General features: G+C 43.3%; 1 protein-coding gene across 9 annotated transcripts; it reads left to right on the top strand.

The window, feature by feature from the left end:
• Positions 1-388: 388 nt before the first annotated feature.
• STEAP1 (STEAP family member 1) lies at positions 389-13,793 on the top strand. Of its 9 annotated transcripts, none has more exons than XM_073334038.1 (7): positions 389-1,405; positions 2,395-2,444; positions 4,026-4,118; positions 7,783-8,295; positions 9,707-9,871; positions 11,708-11,735; positions 11,959-12,696. In XM_073334038.1, exons 1-7 carry the CDS (start codon positions 1,267-1,269, stop codon positions 12,027-12,029), a joined length of 1,059 nt encoding a protein of 352 aa, XP_073190139.1. In that variant the 5' UTR covers positions 389-1,266; the 3' UTR covers positions 12,030-12,696. The 9 variants fall into 9 exon arrangements, with proteins under 9 accessions (XP_073190139.1, XP_073190145.1, XP_073190140.1 ...); XM_073334039.1 differs by having other exon boundaries at positions 391-1,405; positions 11,708-11,779; positions 12,604-12,689; XM_073334040.1 differs by having other exon boundaries at positions 391-1,405; positions 11,708-11,779; positions 11,959-12,035.

Here is a 13,793-nt window from a genome sequence, read left to right as displayed (position 1 = left end):
AAATTATATCCCACCAGGCAATTTCTTATCTGCCCGCCAGCCTCACGACTCAGCGCGGACGACCTTGTGCTCTGTAGAATCCACACCAAATCAAAGGCGAGAGGCGAATAACGTTTTGTATCAATGTCAGTAATTTCCCAAATACCAACAAAATAATCCACAGTACTAGTGTGAACACAATCCAGAGCTAGTGTTCTGAATGCAGCTCCAAGGTGGGTCAGCTTTGTCAGAATTGCGATAGCTAAAAGGGGCCAGATCAGGGCAGACTTTGATCGTGATTGTTACGTTAGTAGAGACAGGGCTGGAGAAAGTGCTATTTGTCAGCAGGAAGGAGACAGGTTTGGCTGGCAGCAGGGTTAGGTGAGGGAGATCGGAATTGAACGTGCAATTGGGGCGAGGCATGTTGTCGGATGTAGGGAGGGTACTTGGCAGGCAGCGGGGCAGGAGTAGTTTCTTGGATGTCGGTTTGGGACCGGAGGAGGCAGACTTTGGGGTTTCGATTTATTTTTATTTATTTTTGGTGTAAAGGGAGCGCCTAAATTTGTGTTTTATTTGGTAGGGCAAGAATATCTGGTAAGAAGAGGCAGGGACAAAGTGCAGAATGGTTAGAGAGGAAAGCGTTGGAGGACCCCGACAGGACGATTGGCGAAGATAAGGAAAAGAAGGACAGGGAACAAGGGATTATCTGCCACTGTTTCAGAACCCAGATTTTCAGGGAGCGGTAAGAACAGCTCAAGAAGTTCTCTATTTAGGCCGCGAAATTTGGGGGGGAGGGAGGTAGGGCCCCAAACTGGCAGGATCTGGGGCGCTAGCTCCGGCTTTTTCCTCCACTGTTGCGCTAGGATGCAGTGAGGTGTCTCGCCTTCTGTCTAAGAAGTACAATTTGCAAGGTGAGAGCCAAAAATTGTCTGGATCGCGCGGGACCCAGATGCCAAATCCAAGGATTGGTGGCACTGACGTGCCAGGATTCACTGGGACTGAACGGCTTTGGGGTCAGAGGAGCGGCTACATGTGTCCGCACTTCCCACATTAGAATTTGAAGGGGCGGGGGCAAACGTGGTTGGATCCAGAAAAATTCAGCTGCGGGATCCAGGGATTTTTGTACCCGGGCGGCATGGGTCTAGGGCTTTTTGGTGCAGAAGGCGCGGTGAAACCTGATCTCTAGTGAGCTCTTACAATTTGAGGACTGTGTAGACGAAAATCAACAGGATTCTGGCAAATCCAGTTTTCACCCAGCCCCAGCGAAGGCGGGGTGAAGCCGGATGGATGCAGAAGGCGGAGCTGGAAAGGAGGAGGGAGAATGGGCACGCCGAAGGCTGGGCATCAGACTTCCAAGGTCGCTTGTGGGCTGCGCCAGCGCGCCTTGGAATCTCACCCTGTCCTGAGCCTGGAGACCTAAACCGAGGTAGAAAGTTTGTAAGTAACTTCAGTGTAATCTCCGCGTTTTCTAACAGCTCCGCGTTTGTGGCTGGGGTACGTTCACACAGACAAACAGCAGCAGTAGATTCGCTTTCTCCTGCCCTGCCCTGATTAATCAAATACTTGCTGAGCTGAGCTACTGGTGGGCCCTCGGGAGACTGTTAGAAACTCAGCCCACCCGTTACAACCGGAACAGGAGGAGTCCTGGAGAGCAACCTCTAACTTCACTTCACTCCAGAGTACCCTTCTCTCTCCCCACCCCAGTGCTAAATTCAATCAGTACCTTCCTGCAACTGGTGACTCAGAAATCGCTGTAAGAATTGGTTTTATAGCCCACAAAGGGAGGGGAGTAAACCCTGGACTCGGGATGACAAAGTCTTGTTTGGTTTAGTTTTCCAGGCTTTAATGTGAGCTGCCTTGGGAAGTTGCCCGAGTCTTGGGAAAATGTTTCCAGGCAATGCTCCCTTTTGCAGTAAACAGCAGCTCATTCATATTTCCTGTACCTGACAGTCTGACTTTTCCACCCCGCTGCGTTGGCTGATTGGAACAGATTTTAGGCTGTTTCTGTGAAGAACAAAGTGAAATGCTTGTTCACAGATTGTCCTACATCCTCACCTGGGTCGCTTTAATTTTAGGGACAGTGTCTCAAAACCTGGAGAAGATCTAATCCCATTCTGACTGTAGCGGAAACGCTGAACAATACCTTAACTATTCCAAATACTGTGTATTTCTCACTAGATCTTCCACAAAGTTCAGAACAAAAGCTTTGCTAAATGCAAATGTGGAAAGTTCTTTTTTTTTTTTTTTTTTTTTTTTTTTAGAAACTGCATATATCCAAACAATGCAGAGAGTTCTCTAAAAGAAAAACTTTTGGTTCTTGAAACCTATGCTGTAATTTTGCAAATATAACAGCAGATTTTCAGATGTAACTCCCACAGTAGGTTCTAATCATGTTTATTATTTCTCTTTTCACAGAGCCAAGTCCTGCAGTCCTTACTCCAGAAAATCTCCCATTGACTTCACAGGTAGCTTTCCCTGAGTGAGGGCTGCAGATTTTGGACCCTAGTTTGTTTATTTAGCATAATTCTGAGTCAGCTTTCATGTTACAAAATGGAATGATCACATCAGAAGGAAAACTATCATTTGGTTTACCAGCTGATCTTAAAGTGGACAGCAAACCTTATATTCACAGCAGGAGCTTGTCCCTTATGGTTTTAAATGGTTTTACTGCTTCACTGTAGAAGGTGGGAAGTTGAGCTGACATGCAGTGAGGACAGGAATTACTACAACACTTTTGTCATACAATAATAATTATTATCTACTTAGCCATCATTCTATTTATCTATTTCCTCAACCTCTGGGCTTTTAAATGTAATTTTCTTTGTCTCAGTGGGTGCACTGGAGTTGGCTGCTTCTTACCAATTTTAGCATTTACCATAGAGTAGAATTATTAATGTCTCCTAGTATGGACCCTCCTAACCCACATCTCATTACTGGACATTCAGCAGATATTTTATTTCGTTAATTCTGGCTCAAGAAAACAAGTGCACTTTCATGACCCATCCCCAATGATTCTTTGTATGCAGCTCCACAGCTGAGACGTGTTGCATTGGATGAGAACATGCATTCATTCTCACACAGTTTATTTTTCAGTATTGCTTATTAGGATTGTTTTCATTTCCAGAAAACTGATAAATTGGCTTCTAATTGTTACTTTTGCAACAACAGCTGTCTTCCCAGCTGATAGCCATCATAGTAAATTTCAAAAAGAAAAGGAGTACTTGTGGCACCTTAGAGACTAACAAATTTATTTGAGCATAAGCTTTCGTGAGCTACAGCTCACTTCATCAGATGCATCCGATGAAGTGAGCTGTAGCTCACAAAAGTTTATGCTCAAATAAATTTGTTAGTCTCTAAGGTGCCACAAGTACTCCTTTTCTTTTCGCAAATACAGACTAACACGGCTGCTACTCTGAAACCAGTAAATTTCACTACATCCTCCACAATATCACAAGCCTTTAATAGCTGGCAGGTATTGTTGGGATTCTCATTTCTAGAATGTGCAGTATCAGAATAAGAGCTGCATGTCTTAATGCATGAATATCACTTGCCCATCTGTCTTTCCAATCCAGATTGTGCTCTTGGAAATCTGTGTGAACTGGTACAAGAAAGGATGATTAGAATGGCAGCATTGAAACCAAAAGAGGATAGTGCTGCAGGCCCTCATCTCTCTCCATTTTATCCCTTCCTCACACCTTAACCTCACTGTTATGGATTGACATGATCTTTGCAAGTCCAATCAACTTGCTTAGCTTTACCTGTGCTGCCTCTAATGTCTCAGACAGAACTGAGTGGTCTCATGATCCTCATTCTGCCAAGGATCAGGAAAAAATTAAAGGGACTCCTGTTAGAGCCATGAGAGCCCCAAAGAAGCATGTACCACTCTAAAGCCACAGGCTGTGTGTCACTTCCATAGGAGGCAAATGGTCCTGAAAACATACGGCAAATGAAAACTATGGTCATTTCTGCATTTCAGTAAAATAACAACAAAATTGCAGCAGTGCATTTGAGTACTTGATGACTTACATCCTGTAGTTATTTTTCAGGGTTCCTCTGTAATGGAGAGCAAGAACACTCTGGATCAGGATGAAGTTCAGAAACCGGAGCCTGGGAGAAATACGGGAAACCATAACAATTCGGTAACATACATATAAAAAAAGCTCATATGCATCATGCAAATGTTTGATCTCTCACCTAGGTTGTTCTGGAGAATTAACTGTTTCCATAACATGGGGATCTCATCAGCTCATCTTTAAGTCTTGTAACAATATTGTCATGAAGAGATAAAAAGATAAAGACATTTCATTCTGTGTAGTCAGAGATCATGCTTAAATACACAGTTTGGGCCACTGGAGTGGCAGCACAGTTCAGAGCTACATGAGGGATTTGAGTTGTGCCCTATTAGCTGAACAAAGCACAGTAGAAATCATTTTATTCCAGTAAGAAATCCCTAAATTTCTTTAAAGGACAGTCTTTAAAAGACAGTCTTTTTAAAGTAGTTGTCTCACAATGAACATTATGTCTTTCTCACTGCCCCCAAAAGAAAAATCCAGCAAAAAAAAAAATCTTTTCCAGCAAAAATTTGCCTCTGCAGGAGGAGGAAGCTGGACTGGGAGGTGCTCTGCGACTGTGGGGCCTATTTCTGAACCTCCCTAAAGTCATGTCTCTGGGTAGAGTTCCTCTGGGCCGTGTCCACTAGCTCCCTGGATGACTTCGAGAAGCAGTGGGCACGGTCCAGGGTTCTCTGCTCAGTGTCCACCTCTGGCTCCCTGCTTTTAACCCTATGACCCTCACTCCCTTGCCTGTTTTTTTCATTTGTTTCCCCACCAAATCTGCTTGAGGCCTGGGACAAGTAGCTCCTCCTCTTTGGCTGGGGGGAGGGGCCTTTAGATGTGGGCAGGCTTGTGCCCGCCCATCCCCCAGAGCCTCAGTAGGTGCTGAGTCACAGAACTAATGCCTTATTCTGAGGGTAGCTATCTCTTATCGTTGAATATTGAATTAGGCCTTTCAGACTACCTCTTCAAAAGGTCAGAACCTCTGGGCCAAGTTCACAGATGAGTCTTAGTGCATATAATTTACCCCACCTTCTGTCCTCTCAGCATGTATGTTACACCAGTTCAGTCTGCCTCTGCTTACGGAATGTCTGCACTGCCATTCAAGGTGTGATTGCAGCTCAGGCAGACGTAGCCGCACAAGCTTTACTCATGCTGTCATTGCTAAAAGTATCAGTGTAGATGTGGCGGCGTGGGCTAGTGATGGGAGTAGGTACTCAAGGACCCCAGCGGGCTTGTACAGCCCGTGCTGAACCCTGAACTGCCACATCTACACTTCTGTTTTTAGCCATACTAGCTAGATAAAAGCTAGCCCAGTTATGTCTACCTGAGCTACAGTCACACCTCTGATTGCAGCGTAGGGATACCCCTCGCCTGAGCGCATTTAATGGAATCTGTCTTCAGAGGCAGACAAGCTGTGCTTTTACTGTGGGATAACTAGCATGTTAGCTGTCCTTCTGTGAAACCTACTGGAGACAAGGCATAAGGTAAACTAGGTCAAACCCCAGAGGAGGGCTGATCTCACCTCACTATCACGCAGTAACCATTGCGAGTATCTTGTCTCCACTTAGGATTTTACAATGAGATCACTATGTACACCTGTTATCTCGCTGTCAAAAACCCAAATGCTGTTCTGTCCGTGAAGACGAAGCCTTAGGGTATGCCTGCACTTAGAGCTGGGGGTGGAATTACCAGCTCAAAGAGACATACCCTCGCTAGCTCTGATGGAGCTAGCATGCTAAAAATAGAGTGTAGCTGTGGTGGCAGGAGGAGCTACTTTGTGCTGTGGTCTTGGACAGTTGCATACTCAAGCTGGCTACCCATCATAGAATCATAGAATATCAGGGTTGGAAGGGACCCCAGAAGGTCATCTAGTCCAACCCCCTGCTCGAAGCAGGACCAATTCCCAGTTAAATCATCCCAGCCAGGGCTTTGTCAAGCCTGACCTTAAAAACCTCTAAGGAAGGAGATTCTACCACCTCCCTAGGTAATCTGCTGCTCAACCAACCCCTCATGCCACTGGGACTACATTCTATTTTTAGAGTACTTACTCAATCATAGCTAGCACAATTATTTCTCCTTGAGCTGGAAATTACACTCCCAGCTTGAAGTGTAGATTCGCACCCAATTACCAATGGGCTACATGCTGCCCCGCTTCGCACATCCTCTCTGAATTTTCCCATCTGACTTGTGTCAGCACCATTGTCATATGGAGCAGTCTTGTTCTTGAGAATGATGCTGGATGACAGCCCTGAACCTGCTTTGGGAGCATAGGCACTGACTCCATGGGTGCTTCAGGGCTGGAACACCTAGGCTATAAATTAGTGGGTGCTCAGCCACCAACCAGCCACCCGCCAATCAGCTGCTTGGCGGGCCCCCTCCTCCCTCCAGCGCCTGCCGCTGATCAGCTGTTCGGCAGTGGGCAAGAGGCACTGGAGGGAGGGGGGCAGAGCAGGGTGGAAAGAGGCAGAATGAGGGCAGGGTATGCTTGTGGGAGGGGGCAGAGAGGAGGCTGGAAAAGACAGAGCAAGAGTGGGGCCTTGAGGGAAGGAGCAGAGTGGGGGCAGGGCCTCTGGGCAGAGCAGGGCTGAACCACCCACCCAGAAAGAAGAAAATTGGCACCTGTGTTTGGGAGTCCTCCAATGTCCTAACGTGAGGCAGATTTAGAACTTCCAAATTACTGTCGCTAATTATTTTTTCCCAAATCTAGTACAGAGACTCTTCTTCACTGAGTTCTGGACATAAGACAAGTTAGATGTCTTCAAATGGAACCATTTCTTGCTTATTTGAGGCTTTATTTTATTTGTATGGGATTATGAAGGGAGACACTCCTTTTGGATTGTGAAGAATAAATGTAATTCCCACCCCCACACAAATTTCTACCAGCATCCCATCATTGCATAGATATAAAAGGAAAACATAAATTCTAATCTGTTTCCCTCTCCAAGAAGTAATAACCACAGGACAGTCTTTAAATTTACTGACTGTCATGCATGCTATAGTGTTATGCTGAAGTTCTGGCCTAATTTTGCTCCCACCAAAGTTGATGAGAGTTTTGCCACCAACTTCAACGAAAGTCAATCAAGCCATGCCTACCTGGCAGAAGAAATTTCAATTTTGTAGTTGAGATGATCAAATTTCACATCATTTGTGAAGGGAGAAATGAGGCAGGAAACTATTAGATCTTATGTGTATCTGGTGAGGGAGGAGGGGACTTGAGCGTGGAGTGGGCTGATGTGCACTCCTCGCTCTTTGGTTTCTACCGTCTGTGTACCATCAATCAAAAAATTTTCAATTTCTCCTGCAAATGCAGTTAAAATATCACTGGCTGACTAGAATGTTGAATTATACAGACTCTGGCTTCCATTGCCATGTGCATTATTTGGGTTACATTATTAATCTGTGTCTTGAAATTTATCCCTCTTATCAGAAGAGGTCATAATGAAATCTTCTCTTGTGGTAGTTAACTTCCTGGAATGAAAATCTATTCAGAAACCACCTTAGAGGATGAATAGGGAACCAGAAATCTAGATTTAAATTGCCTCAGCACAGATCAGCTAGGTACCTAAGTATCTGAGAGGTGAAATCTCACATGTTTGAGCTGTCTTGTTTTTGATAACTATTATGTTACTGTTTGTATAATGTAAGGGAAACGTATGGTGAAAGGGCAATAATGCAGGAGTCTAACACGATTGATGGATTCTTTAATCTCTTAAACTTGACACATTTTTCTTCTTTTTATCCTTTTCAGAATACGGATTTGCAAGTCACCTACACCCAAGAAGCAGTTGCGTTTTTTCATTTACATCAAACACGTCATTTTGATGAGTTCGAATACCCTTCAGATCAATACTGCAAGCAAGATCTCTTCCCCAAGTGGCACTTGCCACTGAAGATAGCATCTGTAGCCTCATTGCTAATATTTATCTATACTTTTCTGAGAGATGTCGTCCACCCTTTTGTCACTACTAATGAAAACACTTTCTATAAAATTCCAATCCTGGTCATAAACAAAGTTTTACCAGTGGTTTCAATCACCCTTCTGGCACTGGTTTATTTACCAGGAATATTAGCTGCAGGTTTCCAGCTCCACTATGGGACCAAGTATAAACGATTTCCACAGTGGCTGAATGGCTGGATGTTATCAAGAAAGCACCTTGGCCTTCTCAGTTTTTTCTTTGCCTCAATGCATGCATGCTATAGCTTGTGCTACCCGATGAGGAGATCTTACAGATACAAGCTGTTGAACTGGGCGTACCAACAGGTATGACTGGGTCCAAATATTGAACTAAAACTTCTTTATTGACAGAGTCCTGATCTCACATCTACTCAACTCTCGCAGAGAAGCCTGTGAGGAGAAAGATTTTCATTTGAATCTGAAGCAGCCGCCACAAAGCTCTTTGTTTAAAAAACCTATGGGCTAACCCACAAAATATTTATTGCTTCATTTAACAGGCTGGGGTATGTTAAAGTGAAAGAGCAGAATATAATTGCTAAAGCCTGAAAATAAGAGTCCCATCCTCCAGGTGTCAATCCTGGCTCTGCCAATGAATCTGCAAACTCTTGAGCAAGTCACTTCCCCTGTGTGGGTTTGAGATTAGTCCTCCATAAAACAGCTCCAATCATACCTGCCTCACAGGTAATTAGTTGTTTGTAAAGTACTTTGAGATCCTCATCTGACTGTCTTCCTATCTACACAGCTCCTGGTACTAATCCCAATTGCCATTGTCCTATATATAACAAATAAGTGTGAAGTGGTGTTAGACTTAAAGTCCCATCTCAGCTTTCCGCTGGCGAACAGCGTAGACGTGTGTGACTCAAAGAGGGTGGGGTGTTTTCAGCTTCTTGAGAATTCGGCATATGCACAAGCACTTTGCTCCAAAATTTACAAAAAGCTGGCCTGCTGGGAATTTCCCTGGCATTAGAGTATCTTCAGGTACTGTAGTGCTGCTAAGCCACTCGCAGCCCCCGGTATAGAGAGTGTCCTGGCGCCATGTCAGGGCAGAATGACTGTGACTGGAGCACACTGCATTGTGATGATCCCTACCTGATGCAATGGCCTCTTCAGGGCTGTTGCAGGCAGCCATAAATTAGAACAACCTGGAGAATCAAGGTCCTCTGAAGTCTAATCCATTCCTCTGTACAGATCATTGTTTTCAGGGCAACTCAATGGGCCGAGTGTAATTTTTAGAGCTAAATAGCTATCCTGGCAGGATAACAAAGTAATTGAGAATGCCTGCTGATTAGCCCCTTAAAATAGTCCAGGTCAATATATTTCCTGTTAGAATCTTCCAAATATGGTATTTAGCAATAGGTGGAATTTTGATTGTGAAAGAATAAAGATTCTCCTCCTATGAAGTCAAGTTACAAAGGCTGCAGAACAAGTCTCCTCTGAGTCAAGGTGTTGCTCAATTCAGTAAACAGTTCTCAATCTAGGTGATTTTCCTTCAGAATAGACTGATGCAAACTTTGTCATCAGAAGTAAATAACCTAAGAGTTAAATGCAGAGATTTGGCTGCGTTCCCATTTGTAGGGCAAAAGCAAAGGAAAGGGAGTGAAAACAAAGCCCAGTATTGACTTATGGCTAAATGACTCTAATGTAAATAACTACAATTCTTGGGAACAGCAAGGTCCTGTGTCAGTCTGTCATTTTAAATGTGATGTTCTTTTGGCAGGTCAAGCAAAAAAAGGAAAATGCCTGGATTGAACATGATGTCTGGAGAATGGAGATTTATGTGTCTCTAGGAATTCTGGGACTAGCTCTGCTGACCATACTGGCAGTAACATCAGTTCCATCTGTCAGCCATTCTTTGACCTGGAGAGAGTTCCACTGTATTCAGGTACACATAAACAGTGCATGTGATCTGTGTGCTCTTGGAGGATTTTATGTTATAAATTAAGATCAGCAGTAATAGCCTTTCTTTAAAATATCAGAACATCACAGTGCTCATGGAAACCAGTCTGAAAGTTTACTCAGTGTCCTTTGCCAATTGCTTTGTAACAAACATTCTATTTTATTTGTTACTTGGAAAAAAAAGATTGACATATTGGTAGGCTAAAATGTTGTTGAAGATTAGAGATTGTTAATGACAAGGAGTATCCCCACACCTGTAAGGCACTAGTTCTGGTGTCACCAACTTGATATTCTTGGTTCTAAAAAGTCAGACGGCTGTTCCATGGCCTACTGCATGAGAAATGAGACTGTGGGCTCAGTGCAGTCCATCACAAAAAACACCCCAACAATTTGCACCTTTGTTGGAGGCTTGATCATAAAACCAAGTATTAGACGGGTGTTAACATGAGATTATTTTGAGTCCAGAACAGGATCACGCTATGTTGGCAGGGCAGCAGAGAGGCATTTGTACTACCACATCCTATATCAAACCATTAAGGCCAGATCCTTGGGACCAAGCCAACTTGTGTTCAATATAGGAGACAAGGTAGGGGGAAAGGCTCCACTAATCTAGGGGCTTGCCACTGACAGTGTTGGTCACTTGGGGATCATTCCACTGGCCAACTATCATTGCCATAAAAGGCATTTCAGTAATACCTTGGCCCATTCCTACTGGCCCAGATATGCCTTGATGTGCCTTAGCAGCACAAAGCAGACGGAAGGGAGGGCAAGGATCAGGTCCTTACCATAAACATAGGCTTTCACTCTCCCTCTCCAGCAAAAAAGGTGTATTCAAAGCAAAGGTATCTTGTTGAAAAGGTAAGGGGTCAAATTCTGCCCATAGGTACAGCTAATCAATCTTACATATGTACCAAGCTCAGCATCCACATGTGCTTGCTTCAGCCACCTAAACATCAGTTTGAGGGGCTGGGGTTTTCCTCTAACTTACATTAGCATTCATTTAAAAAGACTCCCCTGAAGTCACTGAGGTTATACCAGTGTAAAACTGGTTTAGCAGAGTGATGAATCAGACCCTGAGCACCTAAACATGAACGTTTGATTACCTATTAAGCACTCTGCATTAGGTCATCAATGAGTATCTCCTGACAGTGCAGTGATGGGGGATCATATATACTGTAACTTGAGATGCAATCAGTTGTGGGGAAAATTCTCAGGTGTATAGAGAGTAGCTGGGGAAAGGTGGTCAGAAGGGGCCTTTACTTCACAATTTTGGTTATTCATATTAAAGTACTGTTATCCCTTTTTGACCCAACCAGTAAGCCAAGATTCAGGATCTAGAGGGTTGTTTCAGTAGAGGAGAAATAGCTGATACTTCAGTGTTTCTCTGATAAAATTCTGTTAATTTCCAAAGAAAAACCTGTCATAAAGTCCTGTTTCCCTGAACACAGCAGGAATCAAATAGCACAAGACAGTTTCGTTTCTCTCAGTTCCAGCCAGCACTTAGCCCAAAAGCTGTCTCAGGGACACATTCCCAGTGCTGGTTCTGACTGTGCCCTTGGCCTGCTACTGCTTGTATCTCAGCTTCTGTGGTGTTTTTCGTTCCCTCCTGCTTTTATCACAGACACGCACATCTCCACTAAAACAATACCCAGTGAAACCCCTTCACCTATGTGGCTCTGTTTCTGACCTGTCTTGCGTCTGCCATTCTTTTGAGTAATGCGCCTAGTGTTTCAGCATCCTGGTTCTCTAGAGGAGCTCAATAGCTTCTTATGCTGTCCTAAATGAAAGGGCAGCAGTTATGCCCATCTTCTTCTTCATCTAGGCGTCGCCCAGCCCATACCAGCAGCAAGGTAAAGAAGCCCATCTAACCAGAAGAATAACACTAATATGCTAGGTTAGTCTTGTAAACAAATAACGCATCAATATGATTATGTGGGGGGATAGCTAGAACATGAAAGTGCAGTGTATGATTTCCCAGTGATTACTATGAAAAGTTAAATAAAAAAAAAAAACAGTTTTTGTTTTCACGGAAAATTCAAATTCAGTGATGCTACTAGTACTTTTTTCTCTTAGGGTCCGATCCTGAATTCCCTGAGCATCCGAAATCAAATCCAGTGACGTCAGGGGGAGTTATTTCTGTATGAGGAAGGCAGCACCGCGCTCTTCCACAGTTATTAAATGGGGTTGTTGTTGTTGTTTCATTGCGTGGAACATCAGAAGTTCCTGATTGTAATAATTTGCTTTGCAAGAAATTTAAAAAAAAAATCTATCTTTGTTCTTATAAGGGTAGAAAAGGCCTAACAAAGCATCAAGTCACAACCATCCTCCTGCTAATGCAGGATAAAAATGGCATGTGGGGAAACTGAGCTGATATCAAGAATGAACTTATGTCTTCTGAGGAAAGTACGATTTGTATGTAGCACCATAGACCACCCCATCTCTCTTGACATCTCATTACTACTGCTGCTATATGGAAAAGTTGCAAAAATGTGCCCAATCTTTCTCCCATTAAAGTCAAAGAGAATTTTGCCACTACTTTGATGGGTGTAGGATTGAGCCCCTTAGTTACTGAATTAATGATCTTTGATCTGATCAAAAGCCCAGTGACATTTGTGGGTTATGCATCAAGCCCTTGGTGCTTACGACGTCTGCCTAATAACGTACGTTTTTTACTGTTATTGGGGAAAAAAATAAACTTGTGTTCTTTTCTCTTTCCAGAGCAAGATGGGGTATTTAGCTTTGCTGCTATGCACAGTTCACGCATTGGTATTTGCCTGGAATAAATGGGTTGACGTAAACCAATTCGTGTGGTACACCCCCCCTACATTTATGATCGCCATTTTTCTTCCTATTATAGTCCTGCTTTGTAAAAGCGTCCTGCTTCTCCCATGCCTTAGGAAGAAGATCCAGAAGATCAGATGCGGTTGGGATGCTAATATAGAGATGAATAAAACACAGATGACTTCCAGACTGTAGATTGAATGAGTATTTATCATGCTGCCATGTATAGATTTAATGAGCTCTATGAAATGGTCACATGTGGGAGGGGGGGGGTTGCATGCATTGGTTAAATACTATTTGTGTATTTTTCATTTCCACTTTTGTTTGGGGGTGTGGCATCTGTGTTCTCCTCTGACTTGATCTGGGATAAGGGAGTACCCTTTACTGAGACAGTGAATTGAATTGGGTTCCTCAGGCATTGACTCATTTCTTTATTCTGAGTCCTATGCTGTTTAAAATCCAATTCTTCATTTCCACAAGTAAAACAATCATCAGCCATAGGGAAAGGCAATCATAAATCCCGGCTTGACATGTTGACTACAGAAGGTCAATAAGATAACGATTTGAAAGAACCAGATCTGACTCTTATACTACAGAGGGTGTTTCCCAGTGCTTGCTATGTTTAAGGTAACACATGTCACATTTTTTTCCCCATTCCTTTTTTCCCCTCTTTTATTATTTTTTTTTTTTTCCTATTTGCTTCTTTATTTATTTTTGAGGCTGAACATCTTCCATGCCTTCGGCAGGAGCAAGCAGACACTTACACATGTGCTTAACTTAACTCGCATAAGTCCTCCCAGTGACTTCAGTGGGGCTGCTCACATGAGTAAAGTTAAGATCATGCGTAAGTGTTTGCAGGATTGACCTTTACTTTGTTCCCCAGGGTGATTTTATTTTTCAGTTAAGCCCTTTTAGACACTTCTGACCAAATAGGGTGGTGTGGGGGAGAAATGTCAGAGAATAAACAACACTTTGAAACTTAGCATTGACATAGTCCTGAATATACTTAATCAAAGCTAATGAATCCTCGCATTCTCTGTGATAGCAGCAGCTGATTGAATGATATTAGTTGAATGATTCACTTGACAAATGTCAGGATATTTTTCAAATAAATTATGCAGTGACTA

The sequence above is a fragment of the Lepidochelys kempii genome, chromosome 2 (assembly GCF_965140265.1).
Source record: "Lepidochelys kempii isolate rLepKem1 chromosome 2, rLepKem1.hap2, whole genome shotgun sequence".
In the NCBI taxonomy this organism is placed as follows: Eukaryota; Metazoa; Chordata; order Testudines; family Cheloniidae; genus Lepidochelys; species Lepidochelys kempii.
Note: the sequence above shows the minus strand (reverse complement) of the source record. Positions and strands in the feature narration are given on the sequence as shown.